This window comes from Rhinatrema bivittatum, chromosome 2 (assembly GCF_901001135.1).
Source record: "Rhinatrema bivittatum chromosome 2, aRhiBiv1.1, whole genome shotgun sequence".
Lineage (NCBI taxonomy): Eukaryota > Metazoa > Chordata > Amphibia > Gymnophiona > Rhinatrematidae > Rhinatrema > Rhinatrema bivittatum.
The window spans coordinates 635,665,904-635,679,282 of record NC_042616.1 but is presented as its reverse complement, the minus strand read 5'-3'; the positions used below and the strand labels follow the sequence as shown (position 1 = coordinate 635,679,282).

The following is a 13,379-nucleotide window of genomic DNA, read 5'->3' as shown; positions in this document are numbered from 1 at the left end:
CTTGATCGTCTCCTACAATCCATCGTTTCCCTGGAAACAGCACATATTCGCTGTCCGACGTCAACTTCATTAGCTGAGGTGCTTAAAGCTAAATTTCAATACAATCAGCAGCTAAGTGCTTCGGTTCATTTAAATGTTTTTCACTCCAATGCTTTATACTATGCGGAAAACAACAAAAGTGGTCATTTATTAGCTACCTATTTGAAAAAACGAACTGAAAAAAAACGCATTACCAATCTCACATCAGCCACAAACCATACTTTGACTCAAGATGCAGATATCTTACAAGCTTTCAGGGACTTCTATGCGACATTGTACCAAAACGAGGTTGATGTCTCTGAAGCTGAACTGCATTCCTTCTTTTCTTCACTTTCGCATCCCTCAATTTCTTCTACTCAACATCAAGAGCTCGAATCTCCGATTACTGCCCAGGAAATTGAACTCGCCATCAAGTCCCTTCAGACCGGGAAAGCCCCTAGTCCGGATGGCTTCACTACAGATTTCTACAGGGCTTTTAGTCAAGAACTTATTCCATACTTACAAAAAGTGTATTCTATTGCCCCCACTCAACCACAGTGTTTTCCCACATTTTCTGAAGCATGTGTGGTGGTTTCTCCCAAAGCCAGGCCGTGCAACAACGGAGGTTGGAAATTATAGACCCATCTCTCTCTTAAATACTGACTATAAAATCCTCACTAAAATATTGGCCACTAGATTGTCTAAAATAATGCCACATCTCATTCACCCAGACCAATCTGGTTTCATTAAAAACAGGCTCATCGCCAATAACACCAGACTTTTTTTTCACATTCATGAAGCGGTCCACTCAAGTCCTCTCCCTGTTATTGCGGTATCACTAGATGCCGAAAAGGCTTTTGACCGCGTTGAATGGTCTTTCCTCTTTTATGTCCTCCACAAATTCGGATTTGGCTCACAATTTGTTTCCTGGATTCGGCTCCTATATTACTCCCCTTCTGCATTTTTATATATTAATAATCGCAAATCCCCGAGCTTTTCACTCCATAGAGGAACTAGGCAGGGATGCCTCCTCTCTCCGTTGCTTTTCAACCTGGCTTTGGAACCCCTTCTTATTGCAATACGTCAAAATTCTCACATTACAGGTGTCTCTATTGGATCTGAAACTTATAAACTATCGGCATATGCTGACGATGTATTATTATTCCTTACTAACCCTGAAGTCTCATTATCTCATTTATTGCAATTAATCAATGTATATTCCTCTTTATCTGGATATAAGATCAATTGGCACAAGACGGAACTATTACCCCTTAATGTCATGGGCTCTATGGTTGACTTATCTACTTCTGTCATACAAAAGGTCCCCCAATGTATTAAGTATTTAGGTGTATACTTTTATACCGATCCTACCTTAACGATTTCTAACACAGAATCTCGTATTTTACAATCCCTTAAGGACTTAACTTTGGGTTGGTCTCCTCTTCACTTGACGTGGTGGGGGCGGTTAGACACTATCAAAATGGTGCTTGCACCGAAAATCATTTACGCTTTGTCAATGATACCGGTTTTTTTCTCCCCCGCTTTTTATCAAAAGGTAGACAGAATCCTTTCCTCCTTTTTATGGAAAAATCGAAATCCGAGAATTGCCTTGACCAAACTAAAACTTGTTAAATCCAAAGGGGGAGTTAATTTCCCTAATTTTCATGCGTACCACCAAGCTTTTATGCTCCAACAGGCCTATCATCATTTTCAGGAGGATACTGATGAATGGGAACAACCGAGGTGGCTAGCCATTGAACGTTCCCTTTTGTCTCCTATCCCACTGTCATGTTTTCCCGGTATGAAACGTCCAGTGAAATATGCCACTAATCCGATACTGAATTCTTTACACGCAGCTTATTGTCTCTTTGATTCCCTTCGCCCTCGTCAGATATGTTCTTGGAGCCACTCCTGTAAGGCCCCCATTTGGTACAACTCATTGTTGCTCATTAACGGTAGTTCTTTCCTATGGCCACTATGGCATACTAAAGGTATATGGTTTTTGTCTTCCATTTTAGAGGATGGTAATCTTCTTCCTTTTTCTACTCTACAAAGCCTTTATGGGCTCCCTAAAACCCAATTTTATGCATGGCTACAGCTTAGGAACGCATTATCCTCCACCCCATTTTTATCCAATCCACTTACTGCTTCTCCATTTCTATTACAAATTTTTCAGGAGTTTGGGACTAAAGGTCATTTAGCTTCCCGCTTATATAAGACTATTGTTGCAACTAATATTAATAAAAATTTTACTAAATTATACCCAATTTGGACACGGGATGTAAACGTTTCTATCACTGCTGCTGAGTGGAATCATCTGTGGTCCATCACCACACGCATCTCACTATCTTCCAGTTTGACGCAGTCCTCTTTTTTCTTTATGCATAGAGCTTTTTGGACTCCCTGGCGGTTGCACCGAGCTGGCCTGCTTCCCACTCATCAATGTTGGTCATGCTCTACCCCCCCAATGCCACATTTGAACATATGTTTTATTCTTGCCCATACATACATACGTTTTGGTGCCAAACCTGGTCTATTATTTCCTCAATTCTTACACTGGATTCCCCTCTTACATTTGCTATCATATTTCTCCGGGGATCCAATCACTCTTTCCATCTATCCTTACCTCACCGGAAATTGATGGATTTCCTCTGCGCTGTTGCGCTTCATACCATACTATCAAACTGGAAGCGTAGTGATTTGCTATCCGTGACTTGGTGGTGGAACTCAGTCTGTATGTATTATAAATATGAAAAAGCAATGGCTATTAAGAGTCATCGCTTGGCCTCGTGGGCGCAGGTATGGAAACCTTTAGAAGATTATATTCTTGCTAATGTACCTTGAATATTTACCTGGTATACGAATCTGTCATATCGGCTTCTTCCTCCTCTTTCTGCTCTGATCTCTTCTCTTTTCTTTCCTTTCTCTTTTACCTTCTTTCTCCTCTCTTTTCTTTTCCCTCTATATCCTTTGCTCCTCTAGTCTCTCTTCTCGCTCTTTTCTTCTCCTTTACACCCGCTATCTTCATATTCCATTTACAGCTTCGGTAGGAAGCATTTCTGATTCATTTTGAACTAGCAATCACAGCTGTTTAGTCAGAGTTACCATTTTGTACACGTTTTGTTGGCAATGTCTTAATTGTCTGTTCTAGGGCGTGAATTTTATGACCCTCAACTATTCATATCGGTTTCGTTATATATGCTCTTACATCTTCATTTTCTGTTATCAACTGTATATATATGACCAGTTTATGTAACCATGTGACGGCTGTATTGTGAAACCTTTCTTTCAATAAAAATATTGAAACTAAAAAAAAAAAAAAACTAAGATGAAGGTAGAAGTCCAGCAATGAGTTGCAAGCTATCTAGACTTTTGAGCCAAATACCACATGTATGATTACGTGCCTGTTGGTGAAGTGATGTATGTGTATACCCAGTGCAAAGATCTCCTGCCTCTCAGAGAGCAAATCCAGTCGCTGTAGGACAGTGTGGCAGACATGGAGGAGCTGAGGCAGACAGCAAGGTATATAGAGCAGGGACACAGTAGAACGATCTCAACTCTTGTCAAGCAGCCCTTGTGCTTTTTTGGAGAAGCAATGTCCCCTGAGAAGAGACCATTATCTAGGTGTAACAAGAAATGATCCTATCACTAGGAACTGTCCTCCAGGTGATGATGCTTTATTGTCCCAAGAATGTACATCCAGGGCCATGTGCCCAGGAGAGAAGATTTAGGATGGTCATTATAGTGGGAAATTTGATCATTAGAAATGTAAATAACTATGTGGCTGGCACGTGTAAGGATTGCCTTGGTAACTTACCTGCCTGTTTATGTGTATGTCATGCACGACCTAGATAAGATTTTAGAGAGTGCTGCAGCGGAATCAATTGTCATGGTAGAATCATTAATCATGACTAATCTTGATGAATGTAACTCATTATTTCTTGGGTTATCTAAATACACTTTGCAAACTTTACAGATGTTTCAGAACTCGGCTGCAAGAATTTTGACAAGGACATCTAGATTTGACCATATTTCTGCTATCTTAAAATATCTATACTGGCTGCCTATTGAAGTGCTGATTCAATATAAAATCCTGGTGTTTTTACATAACATTCTTGTGATGATGCTTTGTTCTGTATCAATTCCTTACTGAAAATCCATCGACCAGTGAAGGTCGATGGACAGTGACCCTCAGGTCAGAGGGTCACTGTCTTCTTTACATTCCAAATCACCCTATGATTAGATAATCACACTCACAGGATAGACTATTATCTGTAGCAGGTGAACTGATGTGGAATAAAATACCTTTGGTTTTACATAAATAGACATGTAAAACTTCCAAGAACCAGCTGCAAACACATCTATTTGAGCAGGCATATTTTTAAACATGATTTATGCTGGTCTACGGCGTACACTCACGTTTGTTTGGAATTTTTGTCTTATTCGTTGGTTTATTTTTTTAAGTTTCTATGATATTATGAATGTTTTATTTGGAAGCCGCTGTGAACCTTGGATAAAGCAACATAATTATTTTTTAAAATAAATACATGTGGTACCATAGGAAGGTGCTGGAGGGAGGTTCTGGAGGCTAAATTTAGGCTCTTAGGTAGGAAACTGAATTCCAAAACTTCCATGGCTGCATTATCAAAAATAAGCCCTATTCCAAGGGCAGGACCTCAGAGCCAGACTGAGCTCCACAGTCTCAATGCATCGATGAAACAATGGTGCAGGGAAGAGAGTTTTAGATTTGCTAGGAACTTAAGAATAGGAGTGTGCAGAAGTGTAAATTTCATTATTGGGTTCTTTTTCCCCCCAAAATGTTATGTTTAATGTTTATTTCATTTTTTTAGTTAAAAAAAATAGAATAAAATAAACATAAAAAAAATAAGAAGAAACAGGCCTCATGGGCCCACCACCCATCTCCCCCAACTGGAAAGATGCTGGGACCATAATCCTTCCTGCTCCCAACTTATCAGGTCCAGGGAGGACACACAGATGAGGCCTAGGCCCAGGCACAGTAGGTCACCGCAACCTCACATAGACTCTAGGTAAGGCCCAGGCTTGAAGGCCTGGTCCTGACACCTAGGCCTTCAGCCTTTGCCCAAAAGGGTCAGGCCTGATGCCAGGGCCCAGCTCACAGGCCAGGCACCGATGCCTGAGCCTAGACACAATGCTGGGGCCCTGTCAGGAGACTGAAGTCCAGATGCCTAGGCCTCAGCCCAGGCCCAATACCAAGGCCTAGCCCAGAGGCCATCCTGATGCCTGAGCCTCGGCCCAAGCCCAACACCAAGGCCTCAGCCCAGTGTCAGGGCAAGGCCCAGAGTGCAGAGGTCTTCATTCTTCAAATACCGCTGTCCACTCAGGAGTTAATAAACTCTGGTCCATCCTTCCCCCTGGAGGGCACCATTTTGATGTAGGGTGCCAGACCTGCGCTTGGGCTGAGGCAGAGGCTTAGGGACTAGTCTTTCTAGGCTGGGCATTGGCATCAGGTCTGGGCCCTGGCCCAGGCTTCAAGACCAGGCCTCTGGGCTGGGCCCCAGCTTCAGATCTGAGCCCGGGCATAGGGCTTGGGCCTGGCCACAGCCTCAAACTCTGATGAAGAAGGTAGGTGAGTTTGAGAAATGTCCTGACCCCAGTTAATTCTTTCAGGCCTGGGTCTTTGCTTGGCTCTTGGCTGAGGCTCCAGCATGGGTCTAGGCTCCAGCAGGGGCCTAGGTGCTGGCGTCTCTCTTGCAAGTAGGCCAAGGCCCCTCATTTGAATCTTAGCCTTTTCCATAGACAAGGCCCCTCCCTTGACCCTAGGCCAGATGGATGACAAAAAAAATTTCATTGGAATCCTGTTTCATTTTGAAATGTATTTTTTTTTAAATTTGAATCATTTCATTTCAAAAACAACCTGAAACAAAATAGGATATTTCATCTCATTTCCTATTTTGTTTCTCCTGAGTGCCCATCTCTACTGGGGAACATTCTGGGGAAAGAGGTGCCTATTCCAGTGGGATGGGTGCCACCTTAACCAGAGTGGAACCAAAGTGCTAGCACTAGCCTTTAAAAAGGCGATAGAGGGGAAGTTTTTAATCTAGATGAGGAGGGAAACCTAACAGTCGCTCAGAAGTGCATGGTTCAAAATCTTTTAAGGATGCTAACAAAACAGGGAAGTTAAGGCATCCCGTTAGAGAGGTTGTAATACGTACTAAAGTAGTCCAGGTACCTTTAAATAAATAAAGAGCAGTCAGAACAGAAATATTCCAAATTATCCCTGTCAGCTGATGAGCAATTTATTAATACAAACAAAATACATACCTTGAAATGTCTATATGCAAATGTAAGAAGTCTAAAAATTAAGATGGGAAAGTTAAAATGAAGAACACTGAACGAAGAGGAAGATATAATTGACATCTCAGAGATCTGGTGAATAGAGTATAACCAATGGAACACTGCGATATGAGGGTACAAATATCACAATGATAGGATGGATCATATTGGTGGAGGAAGTGGCACTATATATTAAAGAAGGCAGAGAGTCAAACTATATAAGAGTTCTACAGGAATTAAAATGCACTGTAGAACCTTTATGGATAGAAATTCCATGTGAGAAGGGGAAGAGAATAACAGGGGAGGGTTATAAAACCTTCCACCTGCCCAGAAGGAAAAGACAGATGATGAAATGCTAAAGGACATTAGGGACGCTTACAAAATTAGTAACACAGTAATAGTGGGTGAATTCAAGTACCCCAAAATTGACTGGGGAAATTATCAGTCTCAATCAGGGAAACATGGGTTTAAATTAGAAAATGCCAACAAAATGACCAGTGTAAATGTGTTTTTTTTTTCTGCTCTAATTTTTCTTTTCTTCAAACAACAAATAAATTTAATGGGGATCACCTTGAAGGTTCTGTGAGAGAGAGAGAAAATTTCATCTAGGTAGAGAGAACATCAAGCTAGGTAGAGAGTACAAATCCACTCCTCTTTTATCTTTCATCGCTCCAAATGAAGGAAAATCTTCACTGTCAACTTTGCTGTTCATACCTCTGACTTTGTATGTAAAACTGCCCCCAAACTCTACCTCCCCCCCCCCCCACCTCACCACGCGTTACAAGTGCCCCCACTTACAGTGGTAAAAATAGTAAATTTATCTCTCTTTCTCTAAATCACCATTTGCGATAAAACTTTCGGTCATTATTGCGCCTGCAGTGGATTAATCAGCATGTGATGCAAAAAAAATAGCACAGGTGCGATAAATATATCACACATTGCGGAAATTACCTATGCGATGCGGGAGCAGGGAAATTAGCCTAACCATGCACCACACCCCCCCCCCCCCCCTTTTTTTTTTTTTTAAATCGCTGTCACTATTTCCACTATAGTTATAGCATTTGATGAATCGAGGTCTATGGTTGTTAATACCCTTTGAAAAAAAATTAAGATAAATATAAGACAACCATAAATTGTTTCTTTTCATTCGATATGCAGTATTTTGTAAATTTGTACCCCTGACTGTTAGTGTGTGTCAGTCTACCACGTTATTTAATCCTCTCACTCTGTCTCCTTATACTTGTATCTCCTCAGTGTCGTCATGACAGTTTGCAAAATGACTGAGCCTGGTTCACACTTTTGGTCCATGTCGCCACAGTTTGAGAAGACAACCGAAATAGGATTTGGGTCTTCTTCCCCCCCCCCCCAAAAATAAAAAAAAAAACCCACACACACATCTGACCCTTCCCAAATGCTATACTAGAAAATATTGGACACAATTCTTTACATGAATAAAACATTTCCCCTTGAATTCCTTTCAGACTGAAATTGCTGCACCAGTAGGTGGAAGCTTGGCAGGAGGCATCATAAACATTGGTGTCATGGAGTGGGGAGCACCAAATTTTGGAATAGCACAGGGCAGCCAGGAACCTTGCACCAGCTCTGGCAACATATCTATTTGTTTGTTTTCACCTTATCATACAAATCCACTCAAATGGTTATTTAAAAAAAAAAAAAAAGTTCTAAATTCACACAGGATCATCATGACTTTTTTGAAAGCAAAAGGTTAGGGACTTTAAACCTCAAGCAGCCACACTAAAAGAGATTGGCATTTGAATCCCTAGTATTCACTTAAAATTTTCATTTCACTTAAGGGTCTAAGCAATAAACTTTAGCATGCAGGATAAAGCTAGGTGCCAGATACTGAAAACAAAGTGCTATTTAATGAAGCCTTAACATGCACAAATAAGAAACCCCCTCATGCTATTAATGAGATCACACTACAATTTGCATGACTTTGCATGTAAACGAGTGAGCATCATATATAAATTAGGTTTAACAGGGCTCATGGGAAATAGTTCCTCATGCCCCCTATATTGCATAGAATTGGTTAAAAGTAAAATTTAAAAAAAAATAAAACTGCCTTAGAGTAGGTGTTATATTTTTATCATGTACTGAGGGTCTTGCAATCCCCCTTCTAAGCAGCCTTTTCACTGTGGGCTGCTTAGGAGGAATTATGTCCTGTTCTGCCTCCTTGTACATGGAATGAAAGGGTAGGTGGCCCCTTACTGTATCTGTGTGGGGGAGAGGAAAACAGGGGACTGGGCCATGTGGCCCCTGATACCTCTGTGAAGGGGAGGTGTAGAGCTCAGGAATGGGTTCATTAGGGCACCATGACCCCTTCATTCTGTCTGAGGGAAGGAATAAAATAGCCCCCCCCCCCCCCAAAACAAACACACACCCCTTTTAGCTAACCCAGTGAAAAGGCAGGTTAGCACAAGAGATTCCTACATGGAACTAGTATGCACAGCATATTTTTTTGCATGCTAGTGTAGCAAAAAATACAATGTACACACATGGTAAAAATCTTTTTGCATAGGTCATTCAATTCTATTTTACTGTGCTCATACATTTTTACTGACTTACACACTAAGATAACTTACAAACAGTTGCACACAGCCACCTATACATGGATATTTCACTGTACGGTGATCTACAAAAGTATTTTATGACTTTTGTATATCAGATACAAACAAAATACATGCACGTCTACCCCCCCTCCCCCCAACATATGCATGTAAACATGCTTACGCGCAAACATGCAATGCATCAAAAGTGATTATTTCAGTGCATTGAACGTACATACTTTTTCCTACTAATCTTAAACATACACATATATGTAGTGTGTACATGAAAGAAAAAGTAGGACTTACTCGTGGAAGCTGGTATATTTTTAACATATACACATGTAATTGAAATTACCAGTTTTCGAATTCCTCTACCAGGTTGCCCAGCCTTTCCCATCCTCATTACCCTCGCGTAGTTCTTCATTCCAAACTTCTCCCTCTTCACCCAGACCGCCCCTCCAGCCAATAGCACACAATAAACAAGCCTGATGTCACTTCCACAAGATAATTAGCAGCTGTAAAGTTATGCACGTTGCCCAATGTATGCGGTGTGTATGCGGTAAACTTTATAAAATAGCCACTTATGCACTTACCTGTTGTTCCCCCCAGCACACCCCTACAACTCCTCTTTTTTTTCACATGGATATAAACTTTTGATGTTTATAAAATGGCAATTGCATGAGTACAGGCTACTTATATATACACACACACATATATATATATATATATATATATATATATGTGTGTATGCAACTCCTTGAAAATTCACCCCAACCCTTTTTTAGCATAGGCCCCCTTCACAAAAGAATGTTCTCCTATGCAGTTTAGTGCTCAGCATATTCATCTAAACGTGCTTTGTATAGCCAGAATAGTGGAGAAGAGGAGAATGAGGAAATTTTCGGGCAAATTTTTAAAAGGGCCACACGCATAAAAATTGGGCCTTAACACATGAGGCCAGACCCTGCGCCTTTTCAAAAAGGCCCTACCCCACGCACAAATCCCAATATGTGCACAAGTGCCAGGCCAGCAGCCATTAACCGCTATCCTGGGGAAGTGCACGCAAACTATTTCTGCTCCGGAGGAGCTGTAAAGATGAAAAATACAAATTTTTCGGGTACCTAGGTAGGGGGGCTAAGGAAGTTCCCTGCCAGTCTGCTCCTTAACTGGAGAAGGCCACAGTGCATTGCCGCACGTAACTCACTAAAATTCACGTCCCCCACCTGCATATGTGGATTTTAAAATCTGGCACGCATGTGTGCACAGCCAACGTGTTTTATATAACATGTGCACGGATGTTATAAGAGTGGCATGTCCATGTGTGTGCTATAGGAACCGCGTGCACACTCCTTTTAAAATCTACCCCTTTACTCTTACAATAACAGAGAAAAGGAAAACAGGAAAAGCAGCAAAAATAACCTCCCACAATACATTTCAACCATGCTAGACTAAAACAGATGAAAAACACAGTGATGATATCTTGTGTTTTATGTATTTTTTTAATAGACTTTGTAGTAGAAATAACATCCCCACCAAGAGTATTAACAAGCAGATTTCACCCCTATATTAACATTTACAAAAATAATCTCTAGAGATCAGGGATAAGACAGTAGATCCACCTTCAGCATTTAAAAACAAGTTTCTCAAAGCAGACACTTCTCATATGTTTTCTAGACACTTGTATTATGTTCATGCCATTATTTGTTTATTTTATAAAATGTTCCTTAAAACAATGTTTACAATTAAATAAAATTGCATAAATAAAGCCTTAAGAACATCCTGGATATAAAGATCAAGCCTTTCACACAAACCCAAAGTATGAAAACTCCCTTGTGGCTCCACATCTCCATAGGGAAAAACATGTCAGTACTGCTTGTTCTATCATTGAACTGTGTGAAACAAGAGATCCTTTCATAAACTGGAATAACTACTACAGTAATATGCAAGATTATTTAGAGACAAATCAGATGAGATCAGATCATTATCTTCCACTGGCGGATTTGTCTCATGCCCATGGAAGACCAGGCCAGGCTCTGATTTACCAGAGACAAAATGCAGGTATTGCTCGAATTCACTGCGATCTACATCTCCCAAGAGCTCGGCCTGCTGCATGGGCCCAAGGTTGTCCATGGGGTGGGACTCGGGGGGAGGAGAAGGCTGCCCGGCTTGCTGTGCCTGGTGATTTCTCGGATTGCCAGGAGAGCACAGCGGGTTATAGTAAATGTGTGGCGAGGCCTGATATCCCATCACACCCTGGACGGAGTTTACCTGCATCATCTGATCACTCTGGGACAGCTGCCTGCGCAGCGTGGAGTTGCTCTGACCTTCCTGCTGGGAAGGGTAGTCGCCAGTTTGATGGTAGTTGTAAGGCATTATCTGGCAATTCTCCTGCAGATGGGATGTAAAAAACACGGGATCCGTCTCAATCATGTCCAGAGGGGAAGTCTCGGGAGTAGGTAGGTTGTAGCTGTCATAGTGCGGGGCCATGGCCTGGCAGTCCCTGTACGGGTTCATTGGGAGCAGCTGGCTGTGCTGGACTGGGTGATAGTCCGGTTCGTGGTAGCCCAAGCCCTCCAGGCACATTCTGCCCTCGCTCCCCAACCTGCCTCCTTGCTGCTCCGAGATGCCGTGGACGAAGCCCGGCTCCGCTCGCTTAATTCTCTTCACTTGCTTTCTCCTTCTCGGTCTGTATTTGTAGTTCGGGTGATCCTGCATGTGCTGGACCCTCAGTCTCTCAGCCTCTTCCACGAACGGTCTCTTTTCCACCAGGGACAGAGCTTTCCAGGACTTGCCTACCGAGCAAAATATTACAATCACTTGCAAACAGATCGAAGTCATCGAAACACAAATCTACATTTATCATGTTACCCTTCATCAAGCAGAGACTGTAAATAACAGTATTCCAACTCTTTTTAAATAGTTTTGATTTATCGTTTCCATACCCCCCAGGTAACATGCTCATGGCACACAAGTTTGGTGAAGCAATAAGAGTTTTTGGTTCCAGTAGCAGCGGCTGCCTCAGGCGGAGAGGACGCACTTACCCAGCATCTTGCTCAGTTCGGCGTTGTGCAGGTCCGGGTTCTGCTGCGCCAGCCTCTTGCGCTCGTCCTTAGCCCAGACCATGAAGGCGTTCATGGGGCGGCGGATGCGCGGCTCCGCTTTGCCGGCGCGGTTGCCGGCTGCCGCCTCGCTCTTCAGCTTCCCGTCTGCCAGGGGGCTCAGGGACTCGGCCCACTGGCAGTGACCCACCGCCGGCATCATCCTCGGCACCGAGCACCGGCCCTGGCTCTGCTCGTCACTGCCGTAGCCCGCATCGGGGCTGCTCATCGCTGGCCCGGGGCTCGGGTGGGACAGTGCTCGGTGCGCGGCCGGACTTAGCGCGGGGGTGGCCTGCGTGTCTAATGCTGGGATGGGGGAGGGGAGAGGGTGCGCCTATTGGACGTCGTTCCCGGGTACTGCGACTCCCACAGCCTCTGCCCAGGCTGGGACTTCGGGCTCACGGGAAGCGCAGACCGTAGAAGGCTTTTACCAGAGTTCTGACCAATCGGAGCCCGGGGGAGGGGCCTTTACGGTAAAGGTGTGAGGGGCGGGGCCACGCCGCTTGTCGTGAGGTCGCCCTTAATCCCGAGTGGGAGGGCGGGGTTGAAGGGAGGCTCCGCCTCCTCAGGAGGTGCGAGAAATATTCCGCAAGTTCAACTAGGACTGGCGCGTGTTAGTGGCGGAGCAGGGATTAGTATTAACTATTTTAATACACAACAAAAGGAGAGAGAGAACTGACACAACAAATCGAAACACTGCCAAGATGTTATTCTTGGATGTTCTAGAGTGACAACTGTAAATCACTGAAACCTTGAAGTACTACGGGAGAAAAAAAAAAATCAAGCACTGTTTAGGAAGAAACATTTTCCTTCGGTCTTGTGAAAAAAAGCAAGATTCACTTAATCACCGGTAGTGTGAAAAATCTGCATAAAGGAAACATTAACAGGCAACATTAACTGGATAATACTGACTTCATCCAATTAATTTTTCTCTCTCGCCCCTGACATTTTGTTCCAGGCAAAATCCACCCTTCCTACCTAAGAAATAGGTACGTATTGTATAACAGAGCTCCTTGGAGGAGTTTCACTTGGTAATGTAATGTCTCAACCCTCCTTGTTTAAGTGCTACAGCCCAGAGCAGGACTTCAATTTCAACTGCTAAAAAAAAGGGCATTCAATTTACGTCCTGCTAACTGTGCTTCGTACATAGCATGGTAATGACTCATTAAGTCATTATCATGCTAGTTTAATTAATTTGTTGCATATATTACCAAAACCTTAAACTGCGTTAATGTGATCGCATATGCGATAAATAGTTTTAGTTTTGCCCCGCCAGGCTCAGAGTGAGTCACACATTTAAGGTGCATGCTAAAGCCATTTAACCCCCATATTTATCTTAATGTGCTTTTAGTACATAAGCCTTTTAGTGGTTCTTTTGTCTCAT

The 13,379-nt window shown here is 42.8% G+C and overlaps 1 protein-coding gene across 1 annotated transcript; it reads right to left on the bottom strand.

Moving 5' to 3' along the window:
* Nucleotides 1-10,375: 10,375 nt before the first annotated feature.
* On the bottom strand, nt 10,376-12,688 carry LOC115085364 (transcription factor Sox-17-alpha-A-like). Its single transcript, XM_029591282.1, has 2 exons — nt 11,939-12,688; nt 10,376-11,689 (listed from the first exon to the last, which is right to left on the bottom strand). Exons 1-2 carry the CDS (start codon nt 12,222-12,224, stop codon nt 10,809-10,811), a joined length of 1,167 nt encoding a protein of 388 aa, XP_029447142.1. The 5' UTR covers nt 12,225-12,688; the 3' UTR covers nt 10,376-10,808.
* Between the last annotated feature and the right edge of the window lie 691 nt (nt 12,689-13,379).